At 34.8% G+C, this 19,253-nt stretch overlaps 1 protein-coding gene across 2 annotated transcripts in view; it reads left to right on the plus strand.

The window, feature by feature from the left end:
- Positions 1–19,253, plus strand: part of VPS50 (VPS50 subunit of EARP/GARPII complex) — a 133,258-nt gene that overhangs the window by 97,422 nt on the left and 16,583 nt on the right. For both annotated transcript variants that reach the window (XM_043588863.1, XM_043588865.1), the window contains 2 exons: positions 7,869–7,990; positions 15,696–15,776. In XM_043588863.1, coding sequence (XP_043444798.1) covers positions 7,869–7,990; positions 15,696–15,776 — 203 coding nt within the window. The remainder of the gene's footprint in view (positions 1–7,868; positions 7,991–15,695; positions 15,777–19,253) is intronic.

Genomic DNA, 19,253 nt, shown 5'->3' on the forward strand with positions numbered 1-19,253 from the left:
GTATTCAGGTTAAGATTCATACTCTTTAGAGTATGAATACTCTCCTACAGTAGAGGAGGATGCATAATCTTACAGGGAAGGGGAGTGGGTTGGGATAAATGGGGAAAATAATACAATCAATCCCATTTAGTGATAGTTTATATTTTTAACCTCACCTAGTTCAAAAAGAACTAGAGGTTATCAACTACTTTTACTCTAAAAGACATATATTTAGTAGAACTAAATCAAATATAAGGCTAAAACAAAATTGAGGAGGGGGGCAAATCATGTTTCATTCAGTTAAATGCAGACAACAGATGCAAATCTTCACTTCTTAGCAGACATAAGGAAATGAAAAAACTGCATTCTGCTATTCTCATTATGTAAGAAATGGATGGAAATGTGCTATTGGTGCTAAATTCAGAAGTCAGTAACAACAAATTCTTATAGAAGGATTACTGATTGACATAGTGGACGTTGTTTTCTAATAGTGGATTTAAAAAATGGGGGAAAAGTTGTGTTCTAACGGGCTTTTGGTCTGTCATCCCTATAAAGCAGACAGTCCTGAATAAAACCTTACTCAGTGAAGAGAATCTGATGATTGTAATTGCAGCCTTCACCACCACCAGATCTTTTACTAGAATTTCAATTAGTAAACAATGCCTAGTATGCTATTTTAACTCTCACATCTTCCCATTTAGGGCTGGGATTAGGTGCTTCCATTATTCCCTCCCGTAGATTTTTATGCCTACCGCTTTCTCTCCCTGGGATGTCTTTATCTTCAGTTTGTATATATTCATAAAATACAACTTTAAGAGAACCACTCACTAAGGGGTCTCCAACCAGTAAATGCTATAGAGGTGCTTGAAGATAATAAACCCGCAAAGGTAATGTCTCTTCTTACAAAGCCAGAAGTACAGTTGTGTAAATAAGGTTGATTAATTTTGGGTGCCTGGGAAGATGAAGGAACTAATTATTCAATAGTTGGGAGGCACATTTTAGAACATTAAAGGCATATTCAAAATGTCCTTTTCAAGTAGTATTTATTTGGCAGGTAATTAGGAGAGATTAAACAAAAAAGTGTTAATGGGGTTTCCCAGCCCTAGGTGGTACCTAAATCTGTTAGAAAAGCCCAGGGAGCCTTTCACAAGTGCAGAGAACTAATCAGAATGCTTGCTTGAGTAAAGAGAAAATTCTGTCAACCTGACAATTTCTTGCAGAGGTAGAGAAATTTTAAGGAATGTGTCTCATCACTGAGATAGGCTTCCTATTCAAGATTTTCTTCTCCTGGAGGCAGCTCTCACTTGAGCAGGTATGATAGGTTTGAGAGGGGCAGAAGTCAGGTTGCCAAAATCCATGCTTATCAAAACTACAGACCTTAGGATAAAATTATTTATTACATTACTTTAGCAGCTGAAAATCATAACACACCAGCACGTCATGTATCCAGACTTAACATGAAACCAGAATAAAGTTATCTCAGAAACTTTAATATTTTGATATGTAATGTTTAAGGGAAAAAATATGTCATTATTTAATTTAGATTACATTCCAATATTTTTGTTTCTATAAAAGATACTTACATTTTGTTATTTATATGAAATACTTTTAAACAGTTTTAAAACACTTTCTGAGCTGATAGCTCTATATACAACATGATATTTTGAGAGGATGACCCAAGAAGTGTCATCCTTCAGCAAAATGTGCAAGAAAATCATATAGGAGATTTGGGAGGCTGAAATAGAATATTCAAAAAACAGAATAAAAATAAATAACAATGAAATGATAGAATAAAAGCTGGTAGTTAAAGACTTAGGTAATAGACTGTGGTCTTCAGTTCATTGTTCAATGTGTTTTTCTAAATTTTATGAGCTGAACTAACTTTTCCTTTCCTTTATGGCTCATTTATAGCATTTCCAGCTTGCCTTTATGTGCTATTTATATCCATTAATGGTGTTTCAACTTAGTGCGCTGTGATAAGAATAGCTAACATCCTTCCAGCTCAGATTCTGTTCTTGCTCCTCCCCATCAATTTGTCAGCCCCTACAGATGAGAATGGTCAGAGTCATCTTTGCAGCATATAGAGCATTCAGCCAGTGCTTTTGTAGGTGCCCAGTATACTGAACTGACAAACCTTGATTTTTAAAATCTTGAATATTGGAGCAACACTTTCTCCTCCTCTTCTGTCTTAATCAACAGTGGAGGAACACACACACAGCACCTTCTCTGTACCCTTGAATTTGTTCCTCTGTGTAGAAGTGTGGCTCTCTAAATGAATTTCTCTGGGCCAGCTTTCATGTGGTAATTGCTCTGTTATTTATGTGAAATATTTTAAAATATTTGTTCTCTGTGCTGATGAGCTGGGTAAGGCAGGCCCACTGTTCCTCTTGGTTGTATAGTTCTCCTCCATCTTGTTCCTTGGTTGGTTTCTTTGCCAGTCCCTCTGTGTCTCTTCTCCATGAGTATGCAGGACCCACAGTCTAGATTTTAGGATGATAATGTAAACGGTGCTCTTTCTTTTGTGTTTCCTCATGAGGTTAGGTTTCTTTTCTTTGTTTTTTTTTTTTCATGTGTATTTATTTTTGAGAGAGAGAGAGAGAGAGAGAGAGAGAGAGAGAAATACAGAGCGTGAGGAGGGAAGGGCATAAAGATTGGGAGACACAGAATCCGAAGCAGGCTTCAGGCTTTGAGCTGTCAGCACAGAGCTCCATACAGGGCTCGAACCCACGAACTCTGAGATCATGACCTGAGCTGAAGTCGGTTGCTTAACCAGCTGAGCCACCCAGGCGCCCCTAAGTTTCTTTACCTAGCACTCTGTACTTGCCCCTTCCTGCATTCGTCATAACTATAATTATTTTACAATGATAGCAGTAGCTAAGACTTCTTGCTCCCTTGTTATAGGCCACGTGAACACTTTACACACATTTTCTCATGAATTCTTTACAATACCCCTTTTATACACCAAATAATTAAAGCCCAGAGGTAAATAACTTGCCTAATGTCACATAGCTGCTAACTAGTAGAGCCCAGATTGTCTGTTCCTAGAGCCAGTAAGTTCTTTTCATGCTTCACAACTGGTAAAGGAAATCAGGAATGTTGATTCTTACACCTGGACGAAGTTCACAGAGGTTATAATATAGACTGGAAACAGGAATACGAACTTCTTGCAGGTGATCATTTGGGAAGAGATGCTTTTCTTAGTCATCTTGAGGCAGGAGGGAAGGGAGGCTAGGGAGACAAGTTGACCAAAGTATAGCCATTTTGATTTTAGACTGACCCTTAACCTAAAAGTCAGCAGCAGGTCATAAAAAGAGTCACAAGATCAGACTCATGGAAAACCATAAGCCTTACTCTCTCCAGCAATAAAAAGCTACACAGGCTGGACTTTCTTAAAATTGCTTCCTGTGGGTAATTCCATAACCCTAAAACAATGGAAAAGCTGCCCAATGTGAGTGATAAACCCTAAGTTAAAGACTAAACCCCTCCCTATATGGTTAGCTAATTTAAATAAAACTTATAAAACCTTTCCTTAGAGGCAAAGGAGGGGGGTGGGGTCCTCTTTCTCACCTGGGAGGAGAGACTGCTACTTTGTCTGTGAAGTAGTTCCTTGCTTACTTTTATATTTAATAAATCCTTGTCCCTTCCTCTAAGTGGCTTGCTCTTGAATTCTTTCTCTCACAAAGCCAGGAACCCTCCTCACATGGGGCCTGAGGTCCTCCCTCCTGAGGCATCGGCCAGTCCTGCATCCATCTGGGCTGTGTATTAAGTAACCTTCCTCCATGTTTCCAAAGCATGCTGTTGTGCACTCCACTCTCATGTCCTCTGTAGGGAGTTCTAGAAGGGAAGGAAGAGAAGGTGGAGTGCATCTGAACCACATCTCCATTCACTGACCGACCACATTTTTTAAACGAGGCCAGCTAACTTCAGAGCCTTGCTTTTACCCTTTTATTAAGGTAGTATTCTCACTGTAAGGCAGTAAATAGTAAAGAAGAGATTGTGAGGAAACAGCAGTCTCCCACCCCAGGCCTCCCTACCACCAGCCTGGAGGCAATTTCTTGGTCTGTTTTTGTCTTCTAGTTGTAATTTCCCAGGAAAGAGTAATGAGAGGTAAATGTTTTGAATTCTTGTCATTTTGAATGTCTTTATTCTGCCCTTTCACGGAATGACAATTCAGCTGTGCATAATAGAATTACAGATTAAGAGTTATTTTTCCTCAGAAAGTTGAAACCTGTAGTGTTCTGTTCATTTTACTGTAGTTGAATTTCTTTTCTCTCTCTTCTTTCTCTCTCTCTCTCTCTCTCTCTCTCTCTGAAAGCTTTTAGTATTTTTTTTTCCTTGATGTTTCAGAACTCTCTGGTGATGTGTTTAGGTGTGAGTTATTTTTCATTAAGTGTGTTGGGTAGTTCATGACCCTTTCAATCTGAAAGCTCTTATGCTCCTCAGCTGTGACTAATGCTACTATTTATTTGATGATTTCCACTTCCCCATTTTCTCTACCCTCTTTTTCTTTGATTTCTCATTGCTTAAGTGTTGGTCTTTTAGATTGGCCCCTTTATGTCTCCTATATTTTCTCGATCTTCTAGAAGACTTCCATTTTTCCATTTTTTTCTTTCATTTTTAATTTTAAAATCACTTTTAAATTCTTTAAGAGCCCTTGTGTATTCTCTTTCCCCCCACCCCCCATATTCTTCTAAGGTTTATATAATTATTACATTTCTTTAGCTTGACTTACTGTTTTCTCTGGGATCAGCATTTCTTTTTACTTTTACTCTCTGGGACTGGTGATTTTTGATGACCTCTTCAAATCCAAAATAGAAGGACTGCATAGCTGCTGTGGGTGTCCCTTTGAGTAATGAGAGCTATGCTCTTCCTGCCCCTTTCTCCTCAGTAGAGATCCTGACTGGGAACATCCTATAGAACCGGGCAAGGCTGGGTGGATTTACTAGCAATCTTTACTTTATGGGGACAGATCCCCCAATTTTTAGAATTAGGTAGATTTTAATCTGTGGTGCCAACATGCACACTAGAAGCCTTTGCCTTTCTAATTTATTATTTTTTTAAATTTTGCTCAGTTTTTTTGTTTGGTTTGTTCATGTCATTTATTTACTTCTTTTTGAGAGAAATCCTAAGAGTTTTTGTTTTCTTTTGTTTTTGTCCGTGGGAATATTCTGGTAGCCTGTACTCTATTGTTGGTGAGGGATAGTGATAGAGGAAGACGTGCTGAATGGTAATTTAAGGGTAATGGACCCTTAATGAATCCATCCTTTTTCAGCTCTATTTCTGGCTCCTGCCCTCTTGCACTGCCCACCAAGTCTAAGCAGTCACCATCCTACAGAATAGCTTTTATCTCCTTCATGGTCGTCTTGTGGTTTATGGATTTCTTTGTATTATTCCGTCAAACTCTCCTGTCTCTTATGTGTCATCCAGACAGGGGTTGGGACACTATAACATGCAGGTCAAGTGAGTTAGGCTACCTGTTTTTGTAAATAAAGTTTTATTGGAATACACCCATGCTCATTTGTTTACATATTGTCTATGGCTGTTTTTGTGCTACAAAGGCAGAGTTGAGTAGTTGAAACAGAGACCAGCAGAGCTGAGTAGTTGCAACATAGACTGTATGGCATGCAAAGCCTAAAACTATGTACTCTTTGGTCCTTTATCAGAAAGGTTTACCAATTTAGAAATTGGCTTGGTGTAGAAATTTTTCGAGATTTCTCATTTTCTGGTTATCATACCTACTCGCCTTTCCCTCCTCATCCCTTTCTCTTCATAGATACAGGCTTAAACTACTGTAAAATTCTTTTAATTCAGTAATTCTGAGAAGGTACATAGGCCTCCTCCAGCCTCCAAAAGCCTACCCTGCCCTCATGAACTGGAACAGAGCTCTTATTCTTATTCTTATTCTTATTCTTATTCTTATTCTTATTCTTATTCTTATTCTTATGTTTTAATATGCTGGCAGCCTGCATATCGATGGCCGCCTCCCTCATCTGACCATTTAAGGTATGAGAGCAGGGACTCTAACACCTTGTGTCTTAACACAAAGCCAAGGACATAATAAGCCTTCAGATATTGTTTGTTGAATGAATTGAATGAATGAATATAAATATATTTAAACATTTTTTTGAGAGTGGTGGGTTTTTATCTAGTTTTTTTTCTTTTGAATGCAACATTTAAAATAGCTTTACCTATTAATAATTCATTTATATATTCTTCCTTAAGATTAATTATATAAACAATGGTTAATCTTACTAGTAATGGAGAGGAGCTTTGTGTTCTGGATATATATTAACCCAGATATTTGCATTCTACCTCATTTTACTTATCATCTCTTATTATTTCTCTCTCTAATTGATATCTCAAAACAGATATCAATTAAAACATGATATTTTAAAATTTTTTTCAGTGTCACATTTTTTGTGTAAATAGTTGCAGTTTAAAACCTACATGTTTGTAATTGATGAAATACCTGCATAGTGATCCAGAAAGTTCTAGGAGCATAATTTTCAAATATTTTTCCATTGTGATTTTTTTTAAAAAGTCTGTGTGAAATAATTACAAATCATGATTCTAAAACAAAAGACTTACAAATAAGAGTAAGAATAGAATCTGAGTTGAATGGTTTTTACTTTTTGGTGTGTGTGTGTGTGTGTGTGTGTGTGTGTGTGTGTGTGTTTCTTTTCCTGACCATCTGAGTATTGTTTAGAATCATTTCGTATGTAAATTAAAGCAGCTGTACTGAGTTCTTAAATAATAAAGAAATGGTTTCCATAGTAGATATTTCCATTAGAGTAAATTTTTTTCTACTGCAGTTAATGTGTTTTCTCTTGAGTCATGGTGTCTTCAATAGTACCAATTTAAAATTTATAGCAGTTACATTAAGTAGAGTGAGCACCTGAATTATTTGCTCATTTGGAAATTAAGCAAATGGCCTGTTTTAACATCTTCTGCAGAAGAGCATTTTTTAATAGATGTGCTTCTTTCCCTATTATTCCCCATAAAAAAGAAACACAATTAGGGACTTGTTATTATTTATTACTTGATTCAGCCCATCTCCCGTGTACCCTTCAAATACATTAACAAGTTTATAAATGTAGAGATTTGAGGTTTTATTTTTTTCATTTTACTTTTTTTTGAGATTTGGGTTTTTAAATATTTTTTTTCTGTAACTGTGTCATATGTTTAGGGAGAAGAGAACATAATATTGGCATCTCCTAAAGGAAGGAACGAATAGGACATTTTTTTGGCACTTTGAGAGTGTTGAGCTCTTGAGTGATGTAGTGATAAAGAAATGTTCTTGGCCTCTGACACAAGATTTCACAGGGCTAGGGTTCAAGGGAATAGGATGTGCCTTCTATGTGTCCTTTTTCTTCTTGCTTTTTTACTTTTGCTCTGTGTATATAAGCTTGTGAAAAAGGAAAAGCTTTTTTTCAAGTACATTGTCTTTGGTATTATGCCTAAACATTTTTGAAGAAATTATTTTATTTAATTTATTAAAAATTTTTTTTAAATTTATTTTATTTTATTGGAAGAAATTATTTCAAATGGAATCCAAGAATGTGGAACTATAGTGTGTGCTGTGTTATTTATAAAAGAGTATAGATGTTCCATGAATATTTGACAAACAGTAAAATATATTAGTATAAAAATATTTTTGTAGGTATTATTTATGTCAGTGCTCTCCAGTAGTACTTTCCAAGATGCTGTAACTGTTCTGTATCTGTGCTGTCCAATACAATAACCACTAGCCACAAATGACTATTGAGTACTTGAAAATGGCTAATGGGACTAGGAATGTAATATTTCATTAAAAAATACATTTGATATAGTGTCTGTATAATGATAGACTTAACAGATTTTAATTTTTTTCTAATTTTGATTTTTTTCAGGTAAATATATGCAGATGATGAACATTCTTAAGCCAATTGCCTTTGATGTTATCCATTTCATGTCTCAGCTATTTGATTATTACTTGTATGCAATATATACCTTTTTTGGTCGAAATGATTCAGTAAGTCACCTTTGGTGGGAAAGTCTGTTTCTTTAAAAATTCATTTATTTTTAAAATGTAAAATTTTTCATTCTCTTTGTATGAAATATACAAATAATATTATTTTTAAAATTATCCATCGAAAATCTAACAGAATTTTTGATGTCACCTTTTTGTCTGCTTAATTACCTTATTTATATATTAATCTTAAGCTCTGATATGATACACATATTTTATGTTATTCAAATTTTGGCAGAAAAAGTGCAGCATCTGTTTTTAACCTTGATGCATTTTGGCAATGAAAAATGTGTGGGTTGCCTTGTTTAAATATGGCTCAGTGTGTAATTACTACATAGTAAATGAGACATTTTTAATATTGGCTTACAAATCTTAGCAGGCACTCCTACAGTCAGAAGATAATGGCAAGCATTTATTTATTTATTTATTTTAATTTTTTTTCAACGTTTATTTTTGGGACAGAGAGAGACAGAGCATGAATGGGGGAGGGGCAGAGAGAGAGGGAGACACAGAATCGGAAACAGGCTCCAGGCTCTGAGCCATCAGCCCCAGAGCCTGACGCGGGGCTCGAACTCACGGACCGCAAGATCGTGACCTGACTGAAGTGGGACGCTTAACTGACTACGCCACCCAGGCGCCCCAAGCATTTATTAAAATAATTGAAAATCTTTGAACTGAACCTTCTGTCTGCCACAGAATCATTTCCTGTACCTCCTTTTTGTGTTTCCACAAGCTCTTATTGCATTTGTATTTTTCTACTCCTAAAGAAAACAACATGGTATTAGACAGGTACCTTATATGATATTTGGTAATTATTGTGTGGTTCACCTAGATAGTCAATAGATTTCTGTGTAAAAGTATACTGCTGGGCCCTATGAATATATCATAATACTAACTTTTTGTATATTTTGTATCTTTTTAAAAACATGTGAATTTATCTTTTAATATGGGATCTGAATTTCCTATTGTTCTTAATTGTCTAATATATTTTTTAGAAAGAATACCAATAATCACAGACAGATTATTGCTACAGAATTTGTTGCTATTAAATATTAATTCTTTGAATTTGGAAACTCAATACATAAATATTAAAGAAGAAAGACATTCTGGGGTTTTAGCTAATTGTCAGAATCTTTCAGTCTTCTAGATGAGCCTTACTGTGTCTCCTGGGCCAAACCTGCAGACCAGCACTATCCAAGAGAAGTTTAAAGTAATGGAAATGCTCTAAATTTGCACTCATATGGTAGTCACTAGCCACATGTGACCTTTGAGCACTTGAAATGTAATTAGTATGACTGAGGAACTGAATTTTTAATTGTATTTAATTTTAGCTAATTTATTGCTAAATATAAATAGCCACAGGTAGCTCGTGACTATCATATTGGGTAGAACAGTTCTGGACCACACTATTGATAAGATGTGTTAATATAGAGTCCTTTGGAAACTTTTGGGAACTAATACTTTTGGACATGACTTTCTAGCTGATTATAATACTGATTAAATACTGGCACAGATTTGTTTACAGTAGGGTTCACTAGGACCTGAGAAAGTTAGCAAAGTATAGTTAGGTATTTATTATAAAATATGCTGCATATGTTATTTAAAATATAGTATGTTTTAAAGAACACATTAACCTTATAACTTGTATTAAAAGCATTTTCAATCCTGTAAGACTCAGTAACAGACATTTCAGTGTATTCAGGTAATTAGCTGTCAGTGATAAGCATTTCTGTCTTTAACCTGGGTGTCTACCCATATATCATATTAGAAACATTTTGTATTATATGAACCTATACAAAATGTGCATATGAGTGAATATGTCTGAATGAATATAGCATTTACTCTGCCTCTTACTTGTACTTTTTAAGAAAGACTTTTGTTAGAGTATGCTTAGTAATACTAGCTTTATTCGACCATGTGAATATTGAAAACAGCACATCTTCAAATAGAATATAATTTAGATTCTGCTGTTTTTGATTCTGCAAAAATGAAGGAAACACTGTTTAAAGCAAAACAAAGACAATCTATAAAGGGTTTTACAAATTTGTAAAAAGAAACACTTCATCCTTCTACCCATATTTTACTTAGCTTAATTTTACATACATTTAAAGTTTTTTTTGTTTTTGTTTTTGTTTTTTACCTTGCAAGATTATATTCGTCTTAATTAGCTACTTTAAATTCCTTTTGGAACAAGACAATCTAAATAAATAGCATAAATAAGCATATGCAAGTATATAAGATTGAAGAGGTAAACTTTTAATTTCCTAAGAAAATAAGCTTTTAAGTCTTTTAGAAATCCTAGAAATTTCAGTATTCAAATATGTATGTATGTATGTATATGTGTGTATACATATACTCCAAGTTGCCCTGTTAGCTATTGAGTCTTATGTGGTAGGAGGGGAGGGGTAATTAGGTAATGGGTAGAATAGGAAGAGCACAGTGGTACATAGTTGCTCCTACTTTTCTCCCAGAGAAGAAAGATACTTGTATGAGTGAATTCAGATGGATGCTGCATATGGAAGAATCTGTTTCCCAGGGTTTCTAGAAAGTCATTGGCTGGGAGGCTATAGTGTATGCAGCAGGCTAAGGGATTCTTCCTCTTTAAACTAACTCCTCCAGAAGCTCTTGCTCTTCATTGAACTGTTTATAGCCTACAACACCATACTGTATTATATATCTAATCCATTTGGTTCTATTATAATAATGTTACTTGTAGTGTTGCTTTATCTTGCCTTGCCCCAGCCTTCCATTGGTCACCTCTTGAGTTATGTTTTCTGTGGTTTTTCCTGTTCATAGCCTCTCATGAAGACCATTCTGTAGCTTACCTTAACAAAGTAGTAAGCACATAGTGGATTCTTAGGACACATGGATTGATGTCCTAATTATTTCTTATCCAAGTTAATCTGATGAGTGTTGTTACTTGAAAACAGTTTGTGAGCATCATTTAAAGTTACCTTTCATTAATGAAACTTCTTTAATAGAGTGTCTGTGATTCAGTTTTTAATTTTTTTATGAACAAATTAACTTCCACTTCTGGATATGTAAGACTACAGTCTAACGGGATGATACTGCCTGTAGAAAACAATTACAAAACCTGAATGTTATACAAAAGACAAGTATCTGAAGATACTGGAGAATGAACGAAGCATATAGACTCTGGGTGGGGGAGTTCATGCTAGTGTGTAGATTGGGGAAAGGGGAGGTGTAAAAAAATAAATTCCATCTCCATGGCCTTTGAGCCTGGGATTAAGTATAGTTCACTCAGCACAAAGGTAGAGGCAAGCATAGGAAAACTTTGTCTTTATGGATTGGGGAACCAGAAAATTGAAGCCAGGAAATTGAGAACAATGAAAATAGTAGGGGGGAAATTCAGAAGAAAAAGGGCCAGGGAGGGGATTCCCAAGCTTTTTTACCTCCATCTTTGATTAACCCATAACCATGTTCATATGAAACAGATTAACTACAGCCAAAGAAAAAAGATCTGAACAGAGAGTGAAGCTGTTGCGTAAGAGACAGTTTGTAGTACAAGCTCAGCCAAGAAAATTACATAATGCAAACAAAGGAAACAGTACCCAGTGGAAAAAAATAACAGAATCCAAAATCTCCAGAATTAAATTGATGATGCAGTCTAACTTCACCCAACATACTTAGAAGTAAAAAAAGCAGAGTACATCCTTAAGTAAAATGAAAGTCAATTTAGTTTGATTCCTTAAGATGTTGGAACTAAGGGATAATATTTTAAGTGGACTATTAGAACTGTCTTGAATAAAGTAGAAAGATGTTTTAAATGTATGAACATCTCAGTAGAGAAGTAGGAAGTTCTAGTAGAAACAGTAATAAAAAGTCAAAGGGAAATCCTAGAACTGAAAAATGCAATTTCAGCAATTAAAAAAAATTACTGAATGTACTTTACAGCTAAATGGACATGATAGAGGAAAGAATATGTAAAACTTGAAGATAAATTGGAAGATTGGAAAACAAAATGATCAAAGCCTTAGGGACATGTTAAGTCAAATGATCAAACATACATGTAATTGGAATACCAGATGGAGACAAGAGAGATAGAATGAGGTACAAAAAATATTTGAGGAAACTTTGACCAAAAATTTGCAGATACAAGTTACTAAATGAACGGCAAGCAGAATAAGAACAAAGGAACATACAGCAGGGTACCTCATGGTGAAGCAGTCTCTTGAAAATGACAATAGACTTATTACATAAAGGGACCAATGATCTGAATCAGCTGACTTCTCATGAGAAATTGTGGAGGCTGTAGGAGAGAGTAATACATCTTTAAGGTACTGAAAGAGAGGAAAAGAATGTCCATTCAGAATTTTATATGTAGCAAAAACACCATATCAAGAATGAATGTGAAATTAAGTTGTTTTTAGATAAAAAGAAAAAAAAAACCTAAGAATTTGTCACCAACAGACATGTAATACCGAAATGCTGAATGAATTTTTTTCAGGCTAAAGGAAAATGATACCAGAAAACTTAGATCCTGAGGAAAGAATAAAGAGCATTTGTTATGGAAACTACTTGGGGAAATGCAAAAGATTATTTTTTTCTTTTTCCTTTTAATTTCTTTATAAACCATATAGCTGTTTAAAAGTGAAATCATAACATTATTTTCTAGAGTTCATAATATATGTAAATATATTACATGTAACAACTACAACAAGATACGTGGGGGGATATGGATCTATAAGATGGCAAGATTTCTGTATATTATGTTAAACAGTAAATGGATTGTGTAATATCAGAATGTATATTATAATTCACAGGACAATGAAAAATAATATTGCAGATTAACTCTTTACCAAAAGGAAAATTAAATTAGAATTCCTTTTTTTAAAAAACTGTTTTTTAATGTTTATTTATTTTTGAGAGAGAGAAACAGAGCACGAGTGGGGGAGGGGCAGAGAGAGAGGGAGACAGAGAATCTAAAGCAGGTTCCACGCTCCGAAGTGTCAGCACAGAGATTGATGTGGAGCTTGAACTCACAAACTGTGAGATCATGACCTGAGCCGAAGTTGGACACTTAACTGACTGAGCCACCAGGCACCCCTTCTTTTTTCTTTTTTAAGTTTTTATTTATTTATTTTGAGAAAGAGAGAGCAAGCGCAGGGGAAGGGCAGAGAGAGAGAGGGAGAGAGAATCCCAAGGAGGCTCTGTACTATTAGCTCAGAGTCTGCATGGGACTTGAACTCACAAACCGTGAGACTGTGACCTGAGCCGAAACCAAGAGTTGGACACTTAACCAACTAACCCACCCAGGCACCCCTTAAACTAGAATTCTAAAATATAAAATTCATATAATCAGAAGAGACAGGAAAGGAGGAACCAAGGAACAAAAAAAGATATAACATATAATGAATGGTAGATTTAGACCCGATCAATAATCGCATTAAATGTTAATGGACTAAACACTCAAAAGGTAGAGATTGTCAGAATGGATTAAAACAAAACAAAAGAAACACTTTAAATGTAAAAAATACACAAAGTGAGGATATATATGCATGCGTGTGTGTATAATATGTGTGTGTGTGTGTGTGTGTGTGTATTTAGAGAGAGAGAGAGAGACCATTAAGTATATTCTAATCAAGTTAAAAGATTGAAATCATACAGAATATGTTCTCTGATGACAATGTAATTAAATTAGAAACCAATAACCATAAGATAACTGGGAAAAAATCTAAGCATTTGGAAATTAACACACTTCTAAATAAAGGTTGGCTTAAAGAAAAAATCATGAGAAGTTAGAAAATACTTAAAAGTGAATAATAGTGAAAGCACAACATATCAAGCTGTGCAATACAGCTAAATCAGTACTTAAGGGAAGTATCTAGTTTTAAATGCCTGTAATAGAAAAGAAGAAAGACTCAAGTAATGATAAGCTTCCACCTTAAGAAAGTAGAAAAAGAAGCATAAATTATGCACTGTGTGTTTTCTTACAAGGGCACCAAACCTCTCATGAGGGCCCCACTCTCATGACCTCATCTAACCCTAATTACCTCTCCCATCTCCAAATAGCATCTCATTAGAGATTAGAGCTTTACCATATGAATTCTGAGGGGACAACAAACATTCAGACCATAAATGGAATAACTAGAATTTACATACATTGCTTGTAGAAATGAAGAATAATACAGCCACTAGAAAACAGTATGGCAGTACCTTATAAAGCTAAAACTATGCTTATTATATGAATCAGAAATTCCACTGGTAGATATTTACCCAAAAGAATAGAAAATATATGTCTTCTCAAGGATATATATGTGAATGTTCATAGTGACATTATTCAAACTGAAACCCAAATGTGCGTCACCTGGTGAATAAGTAAACACACTGTGATATATCCATATTTTGGAACACTATTAAGCAATAAAAGAGCATGAATTACTAATAGGCTTATAACATGGATGAATTTCAAAAGCATGCTAAAGACAAGAAAGTCAAACACAAAAGACTACACATGTATGATTCTATTTATACAAAATTTTTAAAAAGGCAAAACTGTAGTGATAGATCAGAGGGTAAGATTGGAGAGAGGAAATCAAGTGCAAAGGGCATAAGGGCATTTTTCAAGGTGAGGAAAATTCTATCTCTTGATTGTGGTATTAGTATAAGACTATACAACTACCAAAATTCATCAAACTATACTTGTGATGGCTGAATTTGACTATATAAAAATAATACTCTAGTGAAAAAAGAGGGAAAATGAAATAATAAAGTTTATAAAATGTAGTGAAAGTAAAATGTATTTTGAAATTACCACATAAGATGAGTTCATGTTTTCATGTTTTACTGTACCATGCCATCACACAACTATTTTAGCTTTAGGATTTCTGTCACATGTTGTGTAAGTAATTACTTGTTTTCATCCTATCTCAGATACATAAGGATGAGGAACAATATGTTGTGTATGTGTATGTATGTGTGTGTATGTATACACAAACATATATATAAATGAATTAGTGAGATGATATATTTTATAGTTTACTATTAATACTTTAAAATTTTTGGCTCATACAGAACATTTTAACATCTTTCTAGAGGTCTATATATATCTATGATTACCTCTCAATTAAATTTATATTCATCAATTGAATCATCACCCAAGGATGCAACTACCTGGCTTTTCATGATTTAACAGTCAACTGTCTCTTCTCATTTATGTTCTTGGGGCATTTATATGTGCTTTGACTTTGATGTAGTAAAGCGAATTCTATACTGTGAAATGTTTACTGAGGCTAATAAAAAGTTTTCTTCATTTTTGAATGAGGATTTGGGCTGTCTCTAATTTGTGTTAGAAAAATAAATTTAAAACAGTCTACAGTATTATGCTTATACATAAGTATGATGCAGTACACTATCTTTAAGTATCAGAAATCATAAGTTTTATAACTAAAAATAATAACTTATGGGAAAAAGATACTGGTGAGCTCTCTCCTAATTAATTTATGAGATTGACAGATGCTAGTGTGACCTGTAAATGAAAATGTGTGAAATAGTTCTCTTGTTCCCTTAAGGGCTAAGGTTTGACTTGATGTTTTGAAATTTTTAAATGTAGTTTGGAGACCTTCCGAAGACTAAGTATCTGAATGAAAACTCAATGGATACTTAACTTGAGTTAATATGAAGGTATAACATATGAAAGATTATCTCCGAAGTGATGGTAGCATATGCCTTTCTTTTTCTTTTTCAGCTGGAATCAACAGGACTAGGCCTTAGTAGTAGTAGACTAAGAACAACTCTTAACAGAATACAAGAAAGCCTTATCGATATGGTGAGTAATCATTTGGAATTAATTCTTTGGGGTTATATTAAATAAAAATTAACCATCCAATCAACTACATATAAATGTGTCTCTATATATATTGAGTGCCTGAGTCCTCAGTATTGCTCTACATGCTTGTAGGAAGTAAATAGAAGTTTCTTATAGTCTGATTGGAGAGAGAAAACTGATCCTCATGAAAGAGTGTAATATTGGTTATATATCCAGTACAGGTCCAAAGGGAGGAAAGTTTCATGTGGAAACTTGATTTCAGAGAATGGCTAAAGGAAGAAGTGAGAGTTGTGCTAGTCTTTGAAGAGCAGGCAAGGGGTTAGTGGGAAAAAAGAAAGAATGGCATTCCAATTAAGGTTCAGAAGATGAGAACAGGCCTCAAGGTGGGAGCAAGCCTGGCCCAAAGTTTGGCCATCTTTGTGATTGGGATACTGATATATACTGAAGAGTTGTGTTGCCGGGAGTATTTGGAGCCACTTGAAATTCAAGGAAGAGGCTTGGGTGTAGTTGGCTATGCAGTATGGGGTCTGGATTCTTGACTGTTGGGTCACTTGATGTAATGCGTATCTTAAGAAAATAGATTAGGCAGCAATACAGGGCTGAGCATTTGTAGTGTTTAAGGTAACCTCGGCATTTAAAATAACAATTTTTTTTTTTCTTGTGATGGGTCACTGTAGCCAGAGATTTTTGTTGTTCGCCACATTTCTCTGCATCTACATTAATCTCAGGATCCTCTGATTTTTCTTTATTTCTTCACCTACCCAAACAAGCAGTCATTTTCCTCTTTTCTCATAAGCTCTGTGTTATGTACATACTTATGCTATTGAAGTTTTTAGTAAAGCAATGTAGTCATTCATTCTTTTAGGAAATACTCATTGTAATAATTATTATTCGTTGGGCATGGTTGTAGTGCTAGATATTCATCACTGCACAGTAGAGGTACTTCTTTCTGGGAACTTATATTTTATTGAGGCAGACAGATAAACAAATACGTAATATAGTATCAGATACTGAGAAGTGCTAAGAAGAAAATGAAGCAGAATGGTAAGAATGGTGATCTTTGAGCAGAGATGTGACTAAAACGAGAGAGGTATGTGCTCATATCTCAGATGAGCACTGTTTACACAGAGGAAATCACCTATATCCATCTCCCTTATAATTTGGAGATCTTCTTGCTCAGCACATATAAATTTTCATAACACTTAGCTCTGCAAACTACACTTTTTCAGTAAATGTTCATAGAATAAGTGAATAAACTCCAGTCCATGAGTTTCTTGTCTCCTGGCTTAATCTGGCTTTTGTTCTTGGCTTTGTTATCCATTTAATCCTGATCTTCATTTTCAGAGTCCAGGCTCCTTATTTGACCCAACCATTTATTTATTTTTTTGTTTTTGTTTTGCAAAATCCATTGGCTTCCAATCCCATTAGAAGGTATCTGTGTTTCAGTTTTGCTTCTCCTGGTTTGACACTTAGTACAACCTTGACCATCAATCAGATCTTGTTTTCCAGATCTTAGTCCACAGCTAAAGTTTTTCTTGTTTCTGGTTGAAAGCCTTGAAATTGATGAACTGAATAGTCATAACCAGAAAGTCCAGAGTGGGGTGCAGTTGCCTCTAGAACTCATTGCACTTAATCCAGTCTGGGCTTTATGACAGTTGTAGTGATGGATTCCTATTATTATTTTCCTAATAAAATAATAATAATAATAATAATAATAATAATAATAATACAGTTTTTTGAAAAAAAGCTTGACAGGTCAAAATTTACCACTAGAGTCATTCGTTCTGACGTCTCTGTCCTGTTAGTTACTACTTTATGATTGTCAAACTGCAGTTCCAATTTTTAGTCTTAAAGAGTAGATTTGATGCTTCAGATTTTGCCATATGGTGTGTAATGAAATATTATCGAGTAAACAGTGGGACCGAACTAGCTATTCTTTGAGACAAGCTGCCACCCATCTATTGATAACAATGTATCTGTAGCATGTCTGACCAGTTCTGTGTTCATTGGATAAATTTTTTCCAGAACTGGTAGTCAACTTTAGAAATGTATTTTCAGAAACCAGCTACATGCCCCCTCCCTAGTAAATGGTTAGATAGATGTGCCTGCTTTTCTCTTTGGCACTTAATCTTTTATTTTATTTATTTATTTATTTATTTATTTATTTATTTATTAATATATGAAATTTATTGTCAAATTGGTTTCCATACAACACCCAGTGCTCATCCCAAAAGGTGCCCTCCTCAATACCCATCACCCACCCTCCCCTCCCTCCCACCCCCCATCAACCCTCAGTTTGTTCTCAGTTTTTAGCAGTCTCTTATGCTTTGGCTCTCTCCCACTCTAACCTCTTTTTTTTTTTTTTTCCTTCCCCTCCCCCATGGGTTTCTGTTAAGTTTCTCAGGATCCACATAAGAGTGAAACCATATGGTATCTGTCTTTCTCTGTATGGCTTATTTCACTTAGCATCACACTCTCCAGTTCCATCCACGTTGCTACAAAAGGCCATATTTCATTTTTTCTCATTGCCACGTAGTATTCCATTGTGTATATAAACCACAATTTCTTTATCCATTCATCAGTTGATGGACATTTAGGCTCTTTCCATAATTTGGCTATTGTTGAGAGTGCTGCTATAAACATTGGGGTACAAGTTGGTACTTCATCTTTTAAAGATATCTTTTCTTTAAGTCCTTATCCTTACCATCTCTTAAATCAGATAGCATCTTGGCTCAGAAGACCATGTGAGTAGTCATTCCTTCTTCAGTTTGTAAGTAGTGCTGACTGTTTTTTGACAGGGCCTCTCCAGGGTCCTTACTCCTCCTCCAGTAATACAGAAGTTTTTCCCGAATTTTCTGTTGGTTTCCAGTGTTTTACATGTTAAATTATTATTCATACTGATAAGAATTGGTTTATTATTTTAGAAAATATATTTGTCATTTTCTAGACCTTGATCTCAGGTTTTCATATGCTAGTATATTACTTTTTCTTCACTTCATTAATTTGCATCTACATTGGCAGAGAACATTAATTGGTTTCTTGCTATTCAATACATTCTTTGGCTATTAAAATAATTTATAGCCTAATCAATCTGGAACCACTAGATGGAAGTTGTATGTTTTTTCCTGTATTTCCCCTATGTGTTAGTTAAAATTTTAATGAGCACATTTCTGGTAATTTTTCCATTTTCTCCATATATATCTTCTAAGTTTTCCTTCTCTTTAAGCTGTAAGAGGCAACTTGGAATCATTATGGTCTTAAAAATGCCACCTGAAATCATTTATTGTATAAATTCAATGTAAATATAAGACAACTTGACACATCAAATAGACTTTCAAGAAAAGGAGTCTACAAGGGGAAGACAAGAAAAGGAAGCTAGTATAGATCACACTGGTACCAGAACTGTGAATTTTTAGTTATCTGGTGATGTTAAATTGTTTGCTTTAAGATATTTGGCTATCAAACCTTTGTGCTTTG

The sequence above is a fragment of the Prionailurus bengalensis genome, chromosome A2 (genome assembly GCF_016509475.1).
Source record: "Prionailurus bengalensis isolate Pbe53 chromosome A2, Fcat_Pben_1.1_paternal_pri, whole genome shotgun sequence".
Classification (NCBI taxonomy): Eukaryota; Metazoa; Chordata; class Mammalia; order Carnivora; family Felidae; genus Prionailurus; species Prionailurus bengalensis.